The 19,804-nt window shown below is 35.5% G+C and overlaps 1 protein-coding gene across 3 annotated transcripts in view; it reads right to left on the reverse strand.

The window, feature by feature from the left end:
- FAM120B (family with sequence similarity 120B) overlaps nt 1-19,804 on the reverse strand; it is a 54,966-nt gene that overhangs the window by 21,834 nt on the left and 13,328 nt on the right. For all 3 annotated transcript variants that reach the window (XM_053938509.1, XM_053938512.1, XM_053938510.1), the window contains exons 4-5: nt 15,226-15,398; nt 11,362-11,454 (exon numbers count right to left, since the gene is read on the reverse strand). In XM_053938509.1, the coding sequence (XP_053794484.1) occupies nt 11,362-11,454; nt 15,226-15,398 (266 nt within the window). The remainder of the gene's footprint in view (nt 1-11,361; nt 11,455-15,225; nt 15,399-19,804) is intronic.

The raw sequence follows: 19,804 nt of genomic DNA on the forward strand, positions 1-19,804 counted from the left end.
TCTCTATATCAATGTACTAAATACAACATTTCATTTTAAAAAGTGTTCCTTTAGTAGGATTTTCAACAACATTCTGGGCATGTTCTTTTTCAATGTAAAAAGTCTGTATTAATAATTGTTACTTAGGTTAGAGTTTACTTTTTTCCTGTTCTGTTGCCTTCTTCCTGTGGTGAAGTTAAATACAGAAGACATGACTATGGCTAACATTTTGACATAGACATTTAGAAAGAAAAAGCTTTAAAATTACATAATTCATTTCTCCACTTCTCCCTTCCCCACCTTCCTCACCCACCTACAAAAGAACACACCTGTTTTTGTGATAAAATGGAAAACGTAACACTCAAGGACAGGTTAGTATTTGATGATTTCTAGTTAAAATGAATCAATTCAACAACTATAGTTACAAATCAATGTAATTTGTCCCATGTAATAAACTGCTGGAATTCAAGTGGTAGTGATCAAAATCTGTGTACTTGTCTAGTTTAACCAGCTCCTTTTAGATCCATTTGAACTCAGTTAGTATATCATCGGTATTGCTGCTTCTTACATTAACTCCCCTAGCAGCCACCTGTATCTTAAATGATCAAATATTTAACCATAGGCAATTTGTGCTTGAGCAATAAAGGCAGCAGGTAGATCCTATCTCAGGAACTTGTCACTAGAACAGTAAGGCTTAGCTTTGCCTGAGAGCTCTAAGGCACACTGTGTTCTAAATATAGAGAGATGAACACTCAGCTGATGACAAGTCTTTGCAATGGAAAGCATCACTAAACAACCTCAACCCAAAGACAGAGACCAGATTGTCCTGCCTTCAGCCATTAGTATAAATTCCCAGTGGGAGCTGGCAAAGGATGCTAAAGTCTCTGCACACTGGACTCTATTATCTGTTCTTGAAAAAAAGATAACCTAAACTGGTACAATGTTGGTAAATTACAGCAGTGTCAACCTGCAGAGGTGCGCTGGTGAAATAGTGCATTTACTAGGCATCAGTCAGCTTTAAGCAATAAGCTGCCAGGCATTGTCAAACTGAGGGGGGAGAGGAGCACCAGTATTTTGAAAACAGTCTAAGGTTTATTCTGATGAAAGATTACAGCTTAAATTAAGCTCTTCCTGCTTAAACAAGGTAAACGAGGATTGGAAAGAGATCCTATGAGGGCATTGGCTGCAACAGAAACTAGAAAAACCAGTTTTTAAATACTTCTAAGACTTTGAAGTAAATATTTAGCTGTAAACAACCCAATTGTTTAGGATTTATATGTTCAGGAAAGTTTATTTACTGGGTTTTATCAGGACTTTGATGTAAAATGATACCTCTCTGTGGAACAACACTTGTATTTACATTAAACCAAAACCACCACTGAAGTAAACTTAAAAAAAAAATTTAAAATTGCTTTCACCATTAAGTGCAAATAATAACACAAAAGTACTACTGCTAACCAATTTTCAACTAGAAAAAATTTCCTTCAGTTCCAAAATGATTACATCTAATTTCTTGTTTAATTTTCATAAACAGTTGCTTTTATCAGAACTCTTATCATATCCACAACAAACCCCAGCATAAGTGACACTTCTGTAATAATTAATTTCACAATTAAAAACTTTAGTCCTCTCAGCTTATTTATTCAGTTCTGCAATAGACAACACATTAACACCTGCAGAAAGACTGAAATAACATTACTTCCCTTATTTTAGCCACAACTGCTCAGCTCTGATCTAAAGTGCTAGTGACAGTCCACAGTACCTATGACATCTACAGAATGCTGACATCAATTCTGAATTATAGTCACCACGCTAACCATCTGACTGTAGCCCAGCCTGCAGCCATGTCCCTTCTACAAATGTGAATGATTTTAACTTTTAGTGTCTTAAATATTTATTCATGTTTTTGGATACATACTTATCCTCGAACATCCTAACCTTTCCATCACATGTATAATGTTGAATTTAGTTGGTAGGGAAACACATTTTAAATTTTTGGACTCTGAAAATTCTTGTAGCCCCCTGTAGTGATGTCCCCCTCTCACATGGATGCCCTAATAAAAGTGATGCCACAATAAAGTTTTGTCCTGTTGGGCAACTTAGAGTGCCTTCTCCATCTTCCCTGCTGTCTATTTAAAACAACCAGCAGTAAGTACTACTCTCCCAGACTCCTACATTTCTGTCAAATGCAGCTGCAATTGGTCAACACATTCAATTATTTATTAGGGGACACAGAGAAAAAATTTAGAAAGCATGCAAAAGGTCACTTCTCTCCTAATAACCTTCCACTGTAAGCCTTCAAACACCAAACTTTTCCCACTCTTTTACTTTCTGAAACTCACTATATATTTCTGTATTCTACTTTACACTGTCTAGCTCCATTACCAAAATCTTCAAAATGAGGGTCGTCATTTGCTGCTGCCTCATCCTGACCATACTCCTGAGCTGAAGTCCTTATCCAGACTTTAATCCAGCACTATCCCTTTGTTTAATCAAAGGACTGGTCCATGCAACACAGTTTTAGGTGTAAAAATTCTGCCACAAACAGAACTACTGGATAGAGTGTGCTTCACTGCCTTTGCTAATGCAGTCTGTCCTTCCACAGCCTCAGACTCTCTTGGCAAATGACAGCTGCTTAGGCCTGCAACTGCTCAGTTCACTGCTACAATTGTGCCAGACTTAATTAGCCAAGCTTAAAAATCAGTATTCTTTATTTTCCTCCCTAGATTCAGAATGGAAATTCAAGATTTATTCAACTGTCCTAATGTAAGACCATCCCCTCTCTTAAGATGTTTGAGTTTGTATTTCTTAAGGGTCTGTTTTATTTCGCACTGCAACCAACAGAAAGATCAGTGAATCTCAACAGAATTAGATCTGTCAAAATTTATTATGTCTGAAGCACTGCAGTTTCCAGAAACATTATCATAACTGTTATTAATGTCATAAGCACTTCAAATAAAATTGTCATTGAACCAAGATACTTTGTGTAGAGAATTCCAGTAGAGCAAATATTGCTTGCCAGTGTAATATAGGTTTTGTAGGTTTTTTTTTTTTTCTCCCTTTGGTTTCTTTGTATTGCAAAGCAGCTGCACAGTAAGATTGTTGATACTGCGGTTCACTCTTTGAAGTGATATGGTCCGTGATACAGTCCACAGTAAACAGTTCTGGCTAAGGAATTTTCTAGGTGTTAAGTCCACAGGTTGAGGAGGAAAAGAAGAACTTGTCTGCTTCTATTTCATGACAATTCCGAGCTCCAAGACAAATCAAATGAGTCATGCAGCAGCATTTCAGATGACCTGTGAAGGGAGCTGACAAACTGTAACCTGTGATCAGGGATGTTCAAGATAGCAGGATTTAATTTGAAACTCAGCTACAATAGAGTATCCACTTCCAGAACACATATTCCTTTCAAAATGGAAAATAGCCATACACAGCTTGAAATTTGCTGCCTTTTGACATAAGAATGCCAACCCTGTGCTGTGGTTTAGATGAATGCATACAGAGAAATTAGAGAATCCTTGTTTGGTGCACACAGCTGTTGCATAAAGATGGTCTTCTGAGCTATTCAAGGACTGACTAAAAATTTAGGTTTTAACAAAAATAAAATTATTTACAGGTAGTATTCTACATTTTCTTGTGTTAGCACTATGTCAGAGCAAATTAAAAATAAACACAGAGTTTATGTGAGAGTAACTTGGCCATTTTTAAAGACTTATTGAATACAAGAGAAGAATGCTGTTTTAAAGAAAATGCATGCTCTGTAATAAGCCAAACTTTGGCATTGTGGCCCTTCAGCCAGCACTGGACTCTGCAGGCACTTTGCTGATAACATTTCACATTTCAGCCTCAGGAACTGATCCACAGCCATTTTAAAACAAGGGATACCTTTTTTTTTTTAATGCAGAAGGTGCTGTGCCAAAATAAACTTCCTGCAAACACCACTATGCTTTCAGCCTCCTGTAATTGAAAAATACTACTTACTATTGCTCCTAGCCTGAACTATTCCTCTATTGTACTGGAGCCTCAGGGTACAAATACAACATACAATTGTATGATTTTGCTAGGAAGTTAAGCATGCTGACATGCTGATGAGATTATAAACAATTGACTAAATCTCTCCATAAATCACAAATTTTCTTTGGAGGTAATACCCAACTACCTTTACACATTTGGTGTTTATTGTCCCTGTTTGTTCTTTCCTCACATGTAACATTGGGATTAGAATGTCTTAACAAGTGATGATGTCTTTGGATGCTAAAAAATAATGCTGGTAAGGGATATTATAATGTACTTTCATCACTTTTCTCTTAACACAGTTCCATTTCTTTATAAAAAGTTCCTTCAACCACATCTCAGCTGTTTCTCAGTGAACATCAAATGAAATAACCCCAAAACAAAGATGAAGGGGAGAATATATGTATGACATCAATATTAATGTTAACATATTAAAAGTTCACTTTCACACAGCACTTTTGGCTAAAATACTTATATTCTTGAGATTACTGTTACAAGCAAGAACTAAAATACAAGAAAGAACAGAACAATTTCACCAAAGTCAAAGAAGCAACAGATAGGAACTGGACACTGTCTTAACTTTTAACCCCTGGACAATGGCCATGTCAATCAAGAATACACTTGAAAAGAAAGGGAACAAATCAGTTCTTGCTGTTTCTGGTATCTTCCAGATGAACATTTCTACTGTAGTAATTTGAAAAGCTCCAGTACGTCCAGCAAAGCACTGTCACCATACACCTATAAAGGCATCCACCTCTAAGAGGCTCATTTCAACAAACATTTGGCTTCTCTGAAGCTGCACACAGCCATCTGCTTCTTTTTCCAGGGACAGATGTGCAGCTCGCATTCCTGCTCGGGCATGACAGAGGCGTGCGGGCAAGTGCAGGCGGCCCCGAGCAGGTGACGGGCAGGTGCGCGCGTGCCACCGCTTCCCGACAGCTCCGTTCCCTCCCTGCTCCAGCCCCTGGATGTCACCTGCCCTGGGGGACACAGGTCAGCCCTCAAAGGCAGCGGGGAGCAACCCCACCTATTCCATGCAAACACCACCTCCAAGCCTCATGGGCTGCTGGATCCTTCCAGCATACAATATGCAAGGAAGTGAGAACTATTGAATTCAGAAGTAAACGTACACTTTGACCAACACAAACGTGGCAGGAAAATGCCAGGTGACACCAGAAATATTTATTTTCCCCTCTCTATAATAAGTTATCTCTGACTTTTTCAAAGCTGTCAGTTTGCTTGATATTTTGGGAGAGCTTTATTACCCTCACTACTAACAAACATGTTTCACTTCCTGCAATATTATTTGGCATGGATTAAAAATTAACAGCAATTTTGTTATCTGAAATTCCAGAGTGCCTTTTACCTTAAGCATCCTGAAATATTCTTTAGGCTATATACAGTCTAAAAGCAATTTGTAACTGAAATATTGCTGCTATTTCCATGTTCTTGAAACCTTGCTAATTATGAGCTACAGGACAGTAAAGGGGAAAACTCACAGAAATGCACAGCAAACTTAACACAATTATGCAGAAAAATGCAAGACCATCTTCCACGAAGAAATAAAAATCCTCTTTTTAAGACCCTTGCTGAAAACCTTGCGCAAGATTTTCTCCCTGGGCAAACTGAATCCATCTAAACAAATGAATTTTTTTTCACAAAGTGGAAGAGATGACCTACAACTCAGCTCTCTACAACACCTGAATGGAGGCTGTAGTGAGGTGGGGGTTGGTCACTTCTGCCATGCTTCAAGTGAAAGAATGAGATAAAAATAACCTTAAGCTGCACCAGGACAGATAAAGACTAGATGATAGGAAATTTTTTTCACTGCAAGAGTGGTTAGGCACTGGAATAAGTTGCCCAGGGAGGTGGTGAAGTCGCAATCTCCGGAAGCATTCAAGCATCTGAAGGTGGCATTTGGGAACGTTGTTTAGGGGTAGTTATGGTGGTGCTGGGCTGATGGTTGGACTAGATGATCTTAGAGGCCTCTTCCAGCCTTGACAGTTCTGTGCTCTAGTTATGCTGTGGTTTGCATTTGTGCCAATTTTATATAATAGAATTTACACAGCTATGTGAATTCTGGCATTGGGGCTCACGTCAACTGCAAAAAATGTTCAGGGAAATAGACTCTAATAATACTAATAAATATACCAAATTTTGTCAAGAAGAAAATGGGAAGAGTGGAGCAGAACACCAATTTTGTCTACAAGTTGAATAGGTTAGTTAAGCCCAAGATTTCTTTTTAATATGCCTATGAACCAACAGCAGCAAAAAAGGTAGAGCTAGTTGTCAGTGGACTAAGAAAACTTTTTTCAGAACTTCAAAAGATGCTTATGAAAATAGCTACAAATTTAGAGATGGGTCTTTGAAAAGTTCTGTAAGCAGTGAGAACTACAGCTCCTGAAACAATTGTATTTGAACTAATGCTTGACCCATGTAAGTGCAGTGGAACTTTCTATTTGGACTGGTTCATTTAAGATCTTGAGTATATGAGAAGAGTATTTCTAATTTTGAACAGGGACTGAACCAATACCAACTTGAAATACACATCCCATACTGGTGAACTTTAGTTCCAGATTAGCCCAGAACACTGAAGAAACCTAAAGACCGCAGATGAGAAAATGGGCTGGGAGCACGCCAAGATCAGCAAATCACCTCAATCCCCCCTGCTCTCCACCACCTGCCAGTTACAATCTCACCTATAATTTTTAAAACACTTTTGACAGACGCAAATTTTGAGGGAATATGAACCCTGATGCAGTAAAGCATCTGGGACTGCACTCAAATTCCATTTTAGTTAATACTAATTTACATTACAGAAGCAGGTCCTTTGTATATAAGATCCCTAAGATCTTTACAATATTCTTACTTGCATTTTATGTTTTACTCAATCCAATTAGACATCAAGCAAATATTAATTAGGAAAGAGTCACACAGACACAATACACACTCCCTGGGGGAAAAAAGGATTTTTTTTTCAATAATCGTATTTTGAAAAATACAGATAGCTCACAAAGGCTGTTTGGGGTCTCTTTGAAAAATATCACGCATAGTGGTATTGACAAACAGAGCTTGGCTTGCTTGGCTTCATCAGGAGATTGAAATTATCGAGTGTTCAGAATCTGGGTATTATTTATGCCTTTCTGTCTGCATGGCACAGAAGAAAAAACACATCCTTTAAAAAAACAAAAAAGAAAAAACAGCATCCTTTAAATCTGAGGGATCCCAACCAAGACACCTACACTACTACTTATGACTCTAAAACATACTGCTGTTTTGCATGGATGTGGCCAAGTATCCCTCAGGAAAATATTCAGAGAAAAATACCTTGTGTAATATGGTATAATACCAAGGTAAACCAAGGTATAAAACCAAGATAATTTTGCTTCCATGACACTGCACAATGAAAACTACTCAAAAGTTCTGTGCAAGTAAAATTCTTGCTAAAGCTATTTCCAACTTTCAAGCTAGTTAACTAGTTTGCTGAGTACTTCTTCTTTTTCTTCTACTTATTATTATTATTCTTATTCCAAAAGGTAATTAAATAATACCTAATACCGATTGTGTGAAAGTTCATTTGCAATCAAGTAGCAAAGACTCTCTGAATCTTATAATTTAATCTAAAATGATTGTGCTCATTTCACATCAGTAACAATTCTGAATAACAAAAAGCTCTTAAAAAATTGAAGGAATATATTTCAGCACATTACTGTCTTATACCTCATACACAGCCAAACTGCTCCTTTTACAAGTGGCACCAAAGATGCTATTATTAAACAGATATTGCCAAATGAGACATTATAAAGCAAAGATATCAAGGGTTTGCAAATGCCCTAAATTCCAGCAGTGATGTGTATGTCCACCCACACACCTGCTATTAACTTTGATTTCCTATTTTCTGACATACATTTTCACTTTAAAAATAATTTATCAGGACACAAAATTTATCTACCAATTTCCTTTTTAACCAAATGTTTCCATTTCATCTTTGGTCACAACTTTCAGAAAAGATGTGATTCACAGGTTTAAACCTCCAACACAAATTTTTCATATTGTCACATATTTAGGGTAATCTTAGAAAAAAATGTAATTGTGTTTATAATTCATTATGCTTTTTCCTCTTTGGGCAGTATTTTACACACATTACGGTAATTGCACTTGTAAACAACCAAGGCAAGCACAATATAAAAAACAAGTCTGGAAGCACAACTGCTGGTACCTCTTTTTCTCTGCAATGGACTCAAAGTTAGACTGATGGCTCTCTGGGCTTTTTGCCAACACCACACACCAGATTAAAATAGAAAGAAGGGAACTAGACAACCTGGGGTCCAAAATTTAATTCTGACCTTACATATAAGCTCTATGGGAGGCTCAGGCAAAGTAGAATGCTAATCTACCATGTAAGGGGGGGCAACACAAAAAAACTAGAAAAAGTCTAACCAGAAAAATGTCTTTTTTATCATGTGCACATTTTGGTATTTTGAAACCATCGATCTTGAAAAATAATCAAATCTTCATGTATAAACATTATGCTATTCTCAGAAAGTAATATTTAATGTATAGTGTTGTTACATGTTCACAGCCTACTTTCTTTCAGCATGAGATAAACTATATTTTTTATGGCTTTAACCCACTTTATCCAAACCATAGACTTTTCTGTTTCATAGACTTGTGGGTTTATGGATCTCATTAATTATGAAATATGGACAGCATATTAGAAAGTAGATTTGAAAGTGAAGGCTGAAACACTCTCTTCATTCCATCAGAATGGGCTCTATTTATATTTCCTCTCATATTTCATAGTGGAAGTTAAGTATTCTGCTAAAACATATTTGCTAAATGGCTTCTTTACAGAAAGAGATAATTTTTTAAAATCAAATTAGTGTTCTTCAAAGAAATATTTAAAAGAAATAAACATTTTTTTCTACATTTAAATAATATTATAATGTTAAATCCAAAATGGCAAATGAGAAAATATCTTCATAAAATTTTGCAGATGCTGACTAATTTTACCATTGTCTTTGGAAGCTCTGTAATTTAGGTGTTTCTAGGGATTGCTTTTAACTTTTCAATGGAGAACAAAAACTATGGTAAACAGATTAAACTCTATTCCTGATTCTTGTAAACTCCATTTAATAATCAACTGCATGTTAGTGTAATTCACTGCACTTGGATCTTTGATTTTAAACACAAATATCTAGAAAATTAAGCTATTAAATACCTGTTGATACTTTATTCACTATTAAAATAACTCAATAACTCTATTGAGCATAACTCAAGCTTGTAAAATGACTAAATAAACACAGTAATGACTAAAAATAGTTTAAGCTATTCTGAGATGGGATCTTGAAAATTAGATGCTTGAATGGTAATTTTCAGAAAGCTTTCTTTATTGATCATTATTCTTAGAATATTTGTATAAAATATTCTACTTATTTAGTCCCCTGCCCTTTTAAGAGAGAATTCTTAGAACATTATTAAGTTCTCTATTCTTGATACAGCTTGACACGACACGGATACACATACAACTGAGAAACAGCAACTTTTTTTTCTACAGGGAAATTCTGGTCATTAAAACACAGGAAAAGAGGTTAATTTGAAGGCAATGAGGGAAAGTTTTGAGACTATTATTTATGTATTCACAACCTCAGAAGAGAAAGAGACCAAAATCTTTCCTCACTATTCCCTTCAGAAGGATTTATTCTGGCTCAAACTATTACCAAAGGCACTACCATGCATTTTTATATAAGATAAGGAGCTGATCTACTAAGTGGCGTGATACAAAAAATTTCAGCTATGTTACATGGATCTTGTGTTGGTTTCTAGCACAGCAGAAGGCATTGTGGGACAGTGCATGAAGTGCTTATATAAGCAGCAGAGTGACATAACTTTGCAAAGGAATTGCCAATGGCATGCAGAAGTCAATTCCAACAATACTCTGTCCACTTCATAAAGTGATACATGACACAGTGTAAGACCAGCTTCACACTTCCTGCACTTCTGTATGCACAGCTGATCTGCCATAAGCTTTGTGGGTAAATAACAAAATCTTGTGAACAACTTTCAATCAGCACAATGCTGATAAGTAGCATACATTGATTAATGTTATGCGTTTGGATGCAGATTTGTATTTCCAAAGAGCCACAACACAATGAATCAAACAAAGACCTCTAATTCAAGCAGAATAAACTTAGAAGCACTTTTGAAACTTACATAATAACCCCTGGAAATGCATTTATAAACAAGTTGTTTCAACACTTCCTGCTTGGGCTTGATTTCCTTTACGCTGTTGCTGAATGACTGCCACAGAGACTTGAAGTACTGATCCTCCCAACGCTGAGTGCAACACTGTGTGCAGTAATGTATCTGACAAAAATAAATCCTACATTTCTGCTGTGTTCCATATTGCCTTCATTTCATTGCTTCCTTTTTGTTACACAGTCAGCTACAAATCAAACTTGTAATAACTTTGAAGAAACTTATAGGAGCCTGGACTTCATCTGTTTTAAGGAACCAAACAATGGAACTGGGATCACACTGGTTTTGTTATTTTGGTACTTGTGCACTAAAAACAAATGGATAGTAACAGGAGCATTACCTTGAGATCAGCAAAAAAGTACTTTCAAAATTCCCTCATGGACTGTTCAAAGAAATGGAATTTATTGGAAATACAAGCAAGATTTACAGAATGAAGATACATTAAGGCTCTAACCATTCCATTTCTTTGAACAGTCCCACAACTCAAAATAGCAATTGACGTAAGAATTTAGGAACCTTCAATCCACATGTGGAAAGGCAGAAGATAAGAAAAGAAAAAACAGATTTGCATGGAATATATATAAAATATTTAGAAGAACATCCAAATACTTACAGAACAGTGTAATCCAAATAGTTTTCACTGCAGTGAGTCACATTAGGTAACTTTTTTCTGGTTAGGTTTATATTGTTTATATTCTCCTTCAAGCAGTAATACCAAAATTTAATTTAACCTAGAGATTTTCATACAACTCACATCCAAAACCAAAGTCCTCCTCAGTAAAAAAAATGAAGCAATGTTTTATGACAGGATTCATGTTACCAATTTTTCAACAGATGGAAGTTTGGAAGCTAAGGAAGGAAGATATCTGAGAATAATTTGCTCACTCTAGGATTGCAAACACTACAAAATGTCCCTTCCATTTTAATTTTTTGTGTGATTAATAAATATAAGTATTCACATAAAATATAGCACATGAAAAGCCTATATATTTACCCTGATCCTTAGCTCCTGTATCTGTAAAAAAACTAATGCAGAATGATTTACTCCCAAAACATTTATCACAATGTTTCCATGAATATTTCATGCTGCACAATTATTCCAGTCCATACCTGCAGGCCTGTCAGTTGAGCTACTGATTTCCCTTTGAGACAGATAATGAGTGCCAGAAATGCATTTAAGTCCTCCAGAGAGAGGCTACTGACCTAAAACAGATGAAAAAATGCCACATTATCTGAAGGCTCTGAAGAGGACCTAAAACATATATATTGAATTCTCTTGCTCAAGCACATCAAACTTGGAACAGTGACCTCATGTAATGATGACCACCAGGAATGCATCATCTAGGAAAATGCACAGGGAACAAAATACTTTCTTTCACAGCTTGAAGCAAGTGCATACATACCCCAACTCTTTGGTATAGTGTATACACATGGATTTCCACACACCAAACAAAATACCTACCCTTCATTTTTCCCTTCTCTACTTCCCTTGGAGTTTCTTAATAACAGGAAATTTCTCGCTCTCTGTTACATCAAGCACAGTAAGAAAAAAAAATTTTTAAAAATCCTTTATAATCAAGACATAGGATAAAAATCAGCTCAATCAGCCCCAGATATGCTGACCATTGGGAATTAAAAAAAAATGCTTACACATTTATCTGTTAGAAATTTCAAAAATATTCAAAAATTTTTCAATTACCTATTTTAACCTAAATTTCAGGATTTATCAAAACATATTTGATTTCTTTCAGGTTTTAAGGCTACATATGGAAGCAGGGAAAACTTAAAACTAAAATCTAAAATGTTCAAGTGGGGAAAAGGAAATGACACATCTAAATTGATGTAACAGTTCAATTCTATCAGTAAAGGAGGAATGGACAATTTTTCTGCTGTGAAAAGGTATTTAGAGATCTTGCAGAGGCACATGATCAGCTCAGAAGAAACGCAGCACCTTGACAGCAGCTGGCATGATTCCATGACAGTATCAGTCGAGTTCTAATCCTTTCCTTCCTCTTATAAAACATTGTGTATCAACACAAGTGCACCAAGACCACTTATCTGTTACAATAGTTGATATACAGAGAGCTCCAAAGTGAGATCCACAGAGCATTACAATTTCTTATCAATTGGAACTTGAGGAAAGGTTTCTCTTGCAAAATGTGGAAATGTGCATCGTAGACGTACAGAACACTTAAGAGACTGCCAAAAACTCTGCATTGCCTTTCTTTTAATAGGATAAAAATCATTCAATCACTATTCGGGATTTTTTTTTTTTTAATCAAGCCCCACTGCTTGTCCCACTGTAAAATACTTTCTCCTCTATGACGCTGTTAAGTCTTGCATAAGGCACAAGAATGTAGGGGATATCAGGAACATGTTAAGCTTTCAAAACGCTCCTTGGTATTCATTAACTCCACCTGTCTGCTAAGATCTGATAATGGCCCTACTTTACCCTGTAATTCAAGTCAGGTGCCACCTTTGTGTAGATGGCAACAGAGAGGTTTACTAAACCTGCACATTTCATACACTGAAGTAACAGAAAAAGTGACTTTTATCTACAAACGTTTCTTAATACCTGCAAAATTTTGTCCTAAGAAAAGGAAATCAAAGATTGCTTGCAAGGACAACAGCAAGAAAATGCCCCTAACAGATCAGCCAAAAATGCTTATGACTATAGAAACACTTCTTCAGAGAAATATTTTATTCAGTAATCAAATTTGGTGAGTTATCACAGTTCCACTGTCAGATTTAATCCAAAACTGTTAGAGATTGAAAGAGAAAATTCCCCTTTGTCTGGAGGCTTCTCTTTTTGATTTGAACTCATTCACTGCTTTGCCAACTTTAAAGACAGACCTAATATTTTGTAATTTTTTCGCTATTTTTGTTCTTAATTTAGAGAATATTTGAAAGGTAGCCTTGAAAAAAAAAACATTTTTCATATTAACACATTTTTAACATATTGTTTCTTTACTGTTTTTTTTTTTCTTACTTAAAAAAAATGCATCTGAAGTTTTCATTACATACTTGCACATACATTCTGAGGAAGCCAGATGGCTTGGTTAGAATGCTGGTTCCTGCAACACCCTCACTTTTAGCTTAGATTCAATTATAAGTAATGAAATTTTAAAGAATTTTATTTTCCCTCATATGAGCTGAAGGAAGACTTCAGGCTGCTTCAAGGCAACCTACAATTTTCTCAACTTAAATAATTTCTGTGGAAACAATTCACCTTCCTTCTCTAATAAAAGTTTAAGACCAAAGTGTAAATACAAGAGTCAGAACACAGCTAGACAAGCCTTGTTTTCTCAGCTATAAAACAAATGGAAGCAATATGGCCAGCTCAAAGCATGGCTACTGACACTCCTGCCCCATATGTTTTCCTCTCAAACATCCCAAGAGAACAAACAGACAATATCAGAGAAATAACCAAAGTTTAAAATAACTCAAACCAATTCCCCAGTCTGGTTCCCAGGGTAAACTGTATCAGTGCAACTCCAAGGGCAGAAAAGAATCAGGAAAATGGGGCAGTTCTTGTGAAACTGGCACTGCCATGAAAACCCTTCCATCAAACTAAGCCCTTTGCATGATCTCTCTGCTGTTACTCCTGTTGAAAGCAAGAGCTGTAAATCTGATTTCGTCTCTGTTTATAATAGTGGCCATTGGATAAACAGTTCTGAAAACCATTTTCCTGACAAGCTATTTTTTTTTCTATTTTATTAATATCCTGTGATCAATGTTCAGTAAATCCACATTTCTGTAGGTGTTCCATCCTGTTACTCCTCTTCTTAATCCCACTAAAGAAACCCTTCTCAAATAATTTAGTTGTCATGCTATGAAATGGTGCACAGAATAAGTCAATAAATAAGTGAAATAGTGATAAATGAAGCTGCATTTTCACATTCTAATAGGAAAAACACTTCAAGTATGTTAAAATGTAGGTATGTGATATATATCCTGCTGACTTGAAATTGCAAGGCATGAAATAATGTTTAATAAGTATTAGCTTAAAAAAAAGTCAATTTGTATTCTGTTATACAAATATTAAAGAAAAAAAATTACCCATATGGATCATTTGTGTAATTCCCATATGTACTTCCTCAATATGTCATCTAAGTTTGAGTAAACACATGAAGGGAAATGAAAGGAAAAGTCAGGAGGAACTTGTTTTCATGTATCACACACTAGTACAAATCTGTTATTGAGGAAACTGAAGTCTAAAAAAACAAAAGACAAAATGCAGTTCAGTTTAATTACAAGTGAAGCTGAGCTTATCAGATTAGATAAATGCATCATTTGCTCATCCTCAGAGAGGAAAATCTGCTTGTGAGATCACCATTTGAAATGTGGCAAGTACAGACAAAATATTAAATACCTAAGAGAAAAGTAAATAATGAAGCAATATTGTATTTAATCTTGTGTCCCTTTTTATTACAATTAGGGTAGTCTGCAGTATGCCAAGTATTTGGAATTATAACAGAAGTGCTACCTAATGATCCCCTATTACTCAGAATTTAATGAGAAGAGCTATATCCTCAATTCTGGCTTGAAAATTAGTAGACTGACAAGAAGGCATGAAAAAAGTAGTGAGAGCTGACTAAATATTTATACTGTCTGTTTGCACAGTCTGCAAAGTCACCTGAGGGGATGTCTCCTTTTGATGACACAAAGGAAACACAAAAGGAGCAACTTAGAGCAGAGGAAATCCCTCTCTCTGCTAGACTGCCTGAGGAGTTTTGTCATGGGCACGTGAGAGTTATGAATAGCTACTAAAAACCCCAAGTATTTCTTGAACAGGATGGTGCACGCTAAGTGGAGTAATTAAAAATACTGTAATGCAGTACTATTATATTTGATCAGCTATGCCTACAGTAAGGATTAAGAGAAGTACCCAGCACGGGCTAGCAAAAAACAGTTTATTTGTCCTTCACACTTACCAGGGCTGACAGCTGACAAAAAAGCAACCGTCCCTCTTACCTGCATCATAAGATAGGCCAGCAAGCAGCAGAATCCTGCAACAGGTGCTTCCAGAGCCTGGAGTTCTTCCATCTCATCTTGAAGGTGAAAGCATGCCAGAAATGTACTATACCGTTGCTTCTCCACGTCAGGCCCTTTGGCAAGCCACAGTGTTTTCAAATTAGGTGTTCCACCTACAAAAGAAATCCATTATTTTATTTTGGCAGCGACAAGATGAAACATGTCTACCTCATTACAATCGGAAAGGAAATGACTGCTCTGGCAGGAAAGGAAATGAAATTCTTGGCACTTGCCAGGACCACAGAGTCAAAAATAAAATGTATTTGACAAAACTTGTATTTGACAAAAAAAAAATCAACGAAAAAAATGGCCTGTAATTTAAACCAAATTTATTGAATACAGGCATGTTTAAGCAGAGTGGACTGAATTCAACCCTTACAATAACATAGACAATCTTGAGACAGCAAGCCTTTAATCTATGCAAGGGCAAAGTTTGCCTGCAAGTGTGTTTTTTCCCTTGGGGATGCACAGCATTAAATGAGACTCACTTCACAGTAAAACAGTGATTCAGCAAAGAACCACCAGGTCTGTTTTCCTCTCTCTCTGCTGGAGTTAACATAGCAGGGGTCCCTGAAGGATGCTCACACTGTCTCCCTCATGATCACCTGTTTCAATGAACACCCATGCCACTTGGTGGTGAGCAGGCACTCTCCACTAGGCACTGTGTGGGTTTGGCTCCTCTGCAGCACATTCCAGTTTGGGAACAAAAACCACAGCGATCTGGTAATTTGCACTTCCTAGGCTACTGTATGAAACACTGTTGCAAACACACAAAAAAGAACTGTCATCAGTTATGAATAATGGATCTTTCCAGACCTTCTCTAGCATCATTCACACTTGTGTCTAAATCCTTAATCTTTACCCCATGCTGCCATCTCCCAGCTTGTGTCACATGTGGGCTAATGCAAAATTTGCTCCTCATTTAAATTACATTTAATCTGTTATCAAAATAAACACTAATGCACGTGAAACAACAGAACAGTGAACTGGTTATGCCTGAGAATCTCAATAAAAGTCAGAATCGTACCATAAAGTACAGCTGCTTCTGTAGTTAAATAAAATGAGGTGTGAATTTTAAATGTGGACTTATTAAGCTACATTTGGTAACACCTCTTCCTTTTTAATGTGAAATGCATCAGCTGCAGACCAGTTAGGAACACTTGGTGATAATAAATGGCTAAAGTTACAGAGTGCTGAAATCTGCATAGATGATGTTTATTTAGCAAGGAAAGCCCATTAACCAAATGGTACTAATTCTTTGGAGAGGGGGAAACTAGAAGAAAAGTTAGTATTTTCTTTCTTTATCTCCCTGATGGATGTTTCCTTTACTATTTTTAAGGCTAACTCTTCTGTCAAAAGTTTTAACCATAAAAAGACTATCATATAATCCATAAGTTTCTAACCTTATTTCTAAGGGAAATGTATTATTAAGAAAAAAAAAAACCAATTGCTTGATTGGAGGTAGAAATGCAGGTAAGAGATAACATAAATAGTGGCAGTGAGTGAGGTAGTACAGACAGCACAGTACAGACTCACATTACTGGTTTTGATATTGGAAATTGCTGCCTTAAGTAAAAAAAGAACAGCAGAGACTGACTTCCAGGAAGAAAATCAAATATAACATGCACGAAACCAACAAAGTGCCAACTTTTGTTGCCAAGCCTAAGCAACCCTGATGTGTGAGACAATCTGTATATGGGTAAACTCAAATAGTTTTGATGGTTTCTGCACACGAAGAGATACACCAAGAATCAGTTAAAAGGAAAGTTCTCTTTTGCATCCAGGGGCATACGTAAAAGCAGAAATCTTTCTTTCTTCAGAGTAAAACCATTAACTTTGCCAATATTCAAAATTTTAGATCTATATTGAGAGAACTCAAAAAAAAACTCAAGACATCTCTTCCATAAACAGTTTCTTACACTTTCAGAAATATCTAATTGTGCCTGGGAAAAAAAGTGAGTTATTTACTCTGGGAAAGAAAATTTGATGCTGTCTCCTTTTGGAACACACCAACAAAAAGGGCTTTTTTTCTGAAGGGTTCTCTTCTTCAAGTAATTAAATTCCATGTAATACCCAAGGCTAATCTATTAAATCAAATGAAATGAAAGATAAGTAAAACAAAGAAACAAATATCCTAAAGCTTAATGACTGTCCCACCATACATGCAGTCCACAGCAGATCTAAGATTCATCTATGGCAGATCCTCAAAATGCTCTCTGCTTTACGTACATGCTCATTACACTATTTACAGTAATTAGAAAACATTTCTGAAATAGAAATTTACTTGGATGGGCAGAAGAAATATTTTATTTTCTGAACATGTCTATATATTTTATAAATTAACCTGAAAAACAAGCAAAACTGAGTAAGAAAAGGAAAACACACCAAAACATATTTCTATGTATCTAACTGAAACGTTGTTACTATAAAGACTAGTAATGATAAGTTTATCTGTTGAGGTTGTAGGAACCACAATTTTCCATGAATTACACAAACATATGCAAACATAATTACTCTCAACACACACAAAATTGTGTAAAAACCATATTCAGCACTATGTGAACTGCAGTCCTCAGGAACCCCAAGAAGAGGAGCTTTAATAAGACCTCCATGGAGTTGAGATATTACCTGCCTAAACACAAAAACAGACAACCCACAACTTTAAAAAAAAAAAAAAAAAGCATGGACAAATCACTTTTTATCTTTTTCCTTTATACTCACACATTTAATACCATTATCATATAGAAAGCAGCATGAGAAACAAAGGCACTTCAAGGGACTACATAAACATTTATTTCATCTGTTTGAATTTCAGTGATTGATTTATGGATATGCAATACATGCAAAAGTTGTGGAATGCATTAATTCTATTATATCATTTAACTCAACATTTAAAATAAGGTGATCCTCACATTTGTAGCAACTTTAAACACATCATTACTGTGTATATATATTATAATAATAAATGTTCATGTATATTTGAAGTCATGACTATTGAAATTTTATTTTATAACACCAGTAACAGACTTTTAATATTTCTTCATTTTTATATGCTCATGTAAATACTGAGCAATAAAAATAAGTTTATAAAAATGTACTTGCTAGGAACACTCAACAGTAACTGTGGCCAAAAAGCTCAAATGCCAATTAAATCTGATTATTAATGACAGATACAGCATTTTGAACTCAAAAATATTCATGACATATTCATGAAGGATGCAATGATTAGAATACTGAAAGTACATCCAAACTCTGTGGTATGAAGCTACAATATCCTGTGTATTATCAGAAATAAAATGAACAGCAGAATCTATACATTTCCAGTAAAGACTTTAGAACTTTTTATGTTCCACATAAACTGCAGATATATCAAATATAGCTGCTATGTTCAGAAGACATGGATGTGAAACAGTATTTTCCTAGATCATAGATCTTCTAACAAAATTGATTTGCCAGTGACACTTTTTATCAATATAAGTGCTGCTCTGTCAATGTGTGTAAATCATGATCATATTCATTCAACTGAAAAGAAACATTCGAGAAAGAAGAAAGAGACACAGAATTGTGCAAGCAAGCACAGATGCTAATTCAGAAGCCTGTCTCTCAAAAATAAAAAATATAGGTAATACACACTATATTTTAAATATATTTTAAGTTATTGTCTTACTTACCAACCTGCCTTTGGGATTTGATATTTCGTTTTTAAAAAAAGCTAACATTCAATCTATCACCTGCAACCTTTCCAGATGCAAGGCACTACTGCTGTTTTATACACACACACAAAGTTAGTAGGAATTCTACTTTTATTTTAAAATATCAATGCAAAATTTAAAGTATTTATCATTATGTACACTACAGTTTAAAGTTTCTTTAGACTTTTTAATCTAAATCAAACTGGAAGAGAGTGAAGATTTTCCATATATTCTCAGTACAGCTCTAAAGTAGTTTTGATGATCAGGTTATCAGTTTTTTTCAAAAAAGATAAAGAGCCTTCCCAAATTAATTGCACTTTTGATGTTTGAAATAGGTTTTTGGTAAAATTCTCTTTTGTTTTTTTGAGTAAGCTGATCTTGATTGACAGCCTTGAACTCTAACTTCCTAAAACAACTTTAAATTTAGCTCTAAATATAATCCCTGTCTGAAAAAAATGTGATGTGCTGTTGAGAACCTTATTTGGTGAATCAGAAAGTCATGCTGTGGAAAATCAAAGATGCATGAGCAAATGTAAGGCATACAAATATGGACTGCAAAAATTTTAGAAAAATATTTGTCTGCTGAAGGAATGACAACAGAGCACTAAAAATAAACACTAAAAGTCCTCCTCCCATTTTTTAATAGTCTGCTTGAACAGCCTTTCATTACTGAGTTTGTAAAGACTGTATCTGAGAAGATCCTGTTTTTATAAACTCCACTTATGTGGTTGCTATAAACAAACACACTTAAAATCCTGTTTATTGTCAACATGAAGGTGGGTTCTATGTGTTGTATGTTTGCAGAGCTATAGAACCAGAGTACATGA

The sequence above is a fragment of the Vidua chalybeata genome, chromosome 3 (genome assembly GCF_026979565.1).
Source record: "Vidua chalybeata isolate OUT-0048 chromosome 3, bVidCha1 merged haplotype, whole genome shotgun sequence".
In the NCBI taxonomy this organism is placed as follows: domain Eukaryota; kingdom Metazoa; phylum Chordata; class Aves; order Passeriformes; family Viduidae; genus Vidua; species Vidua chalybeata.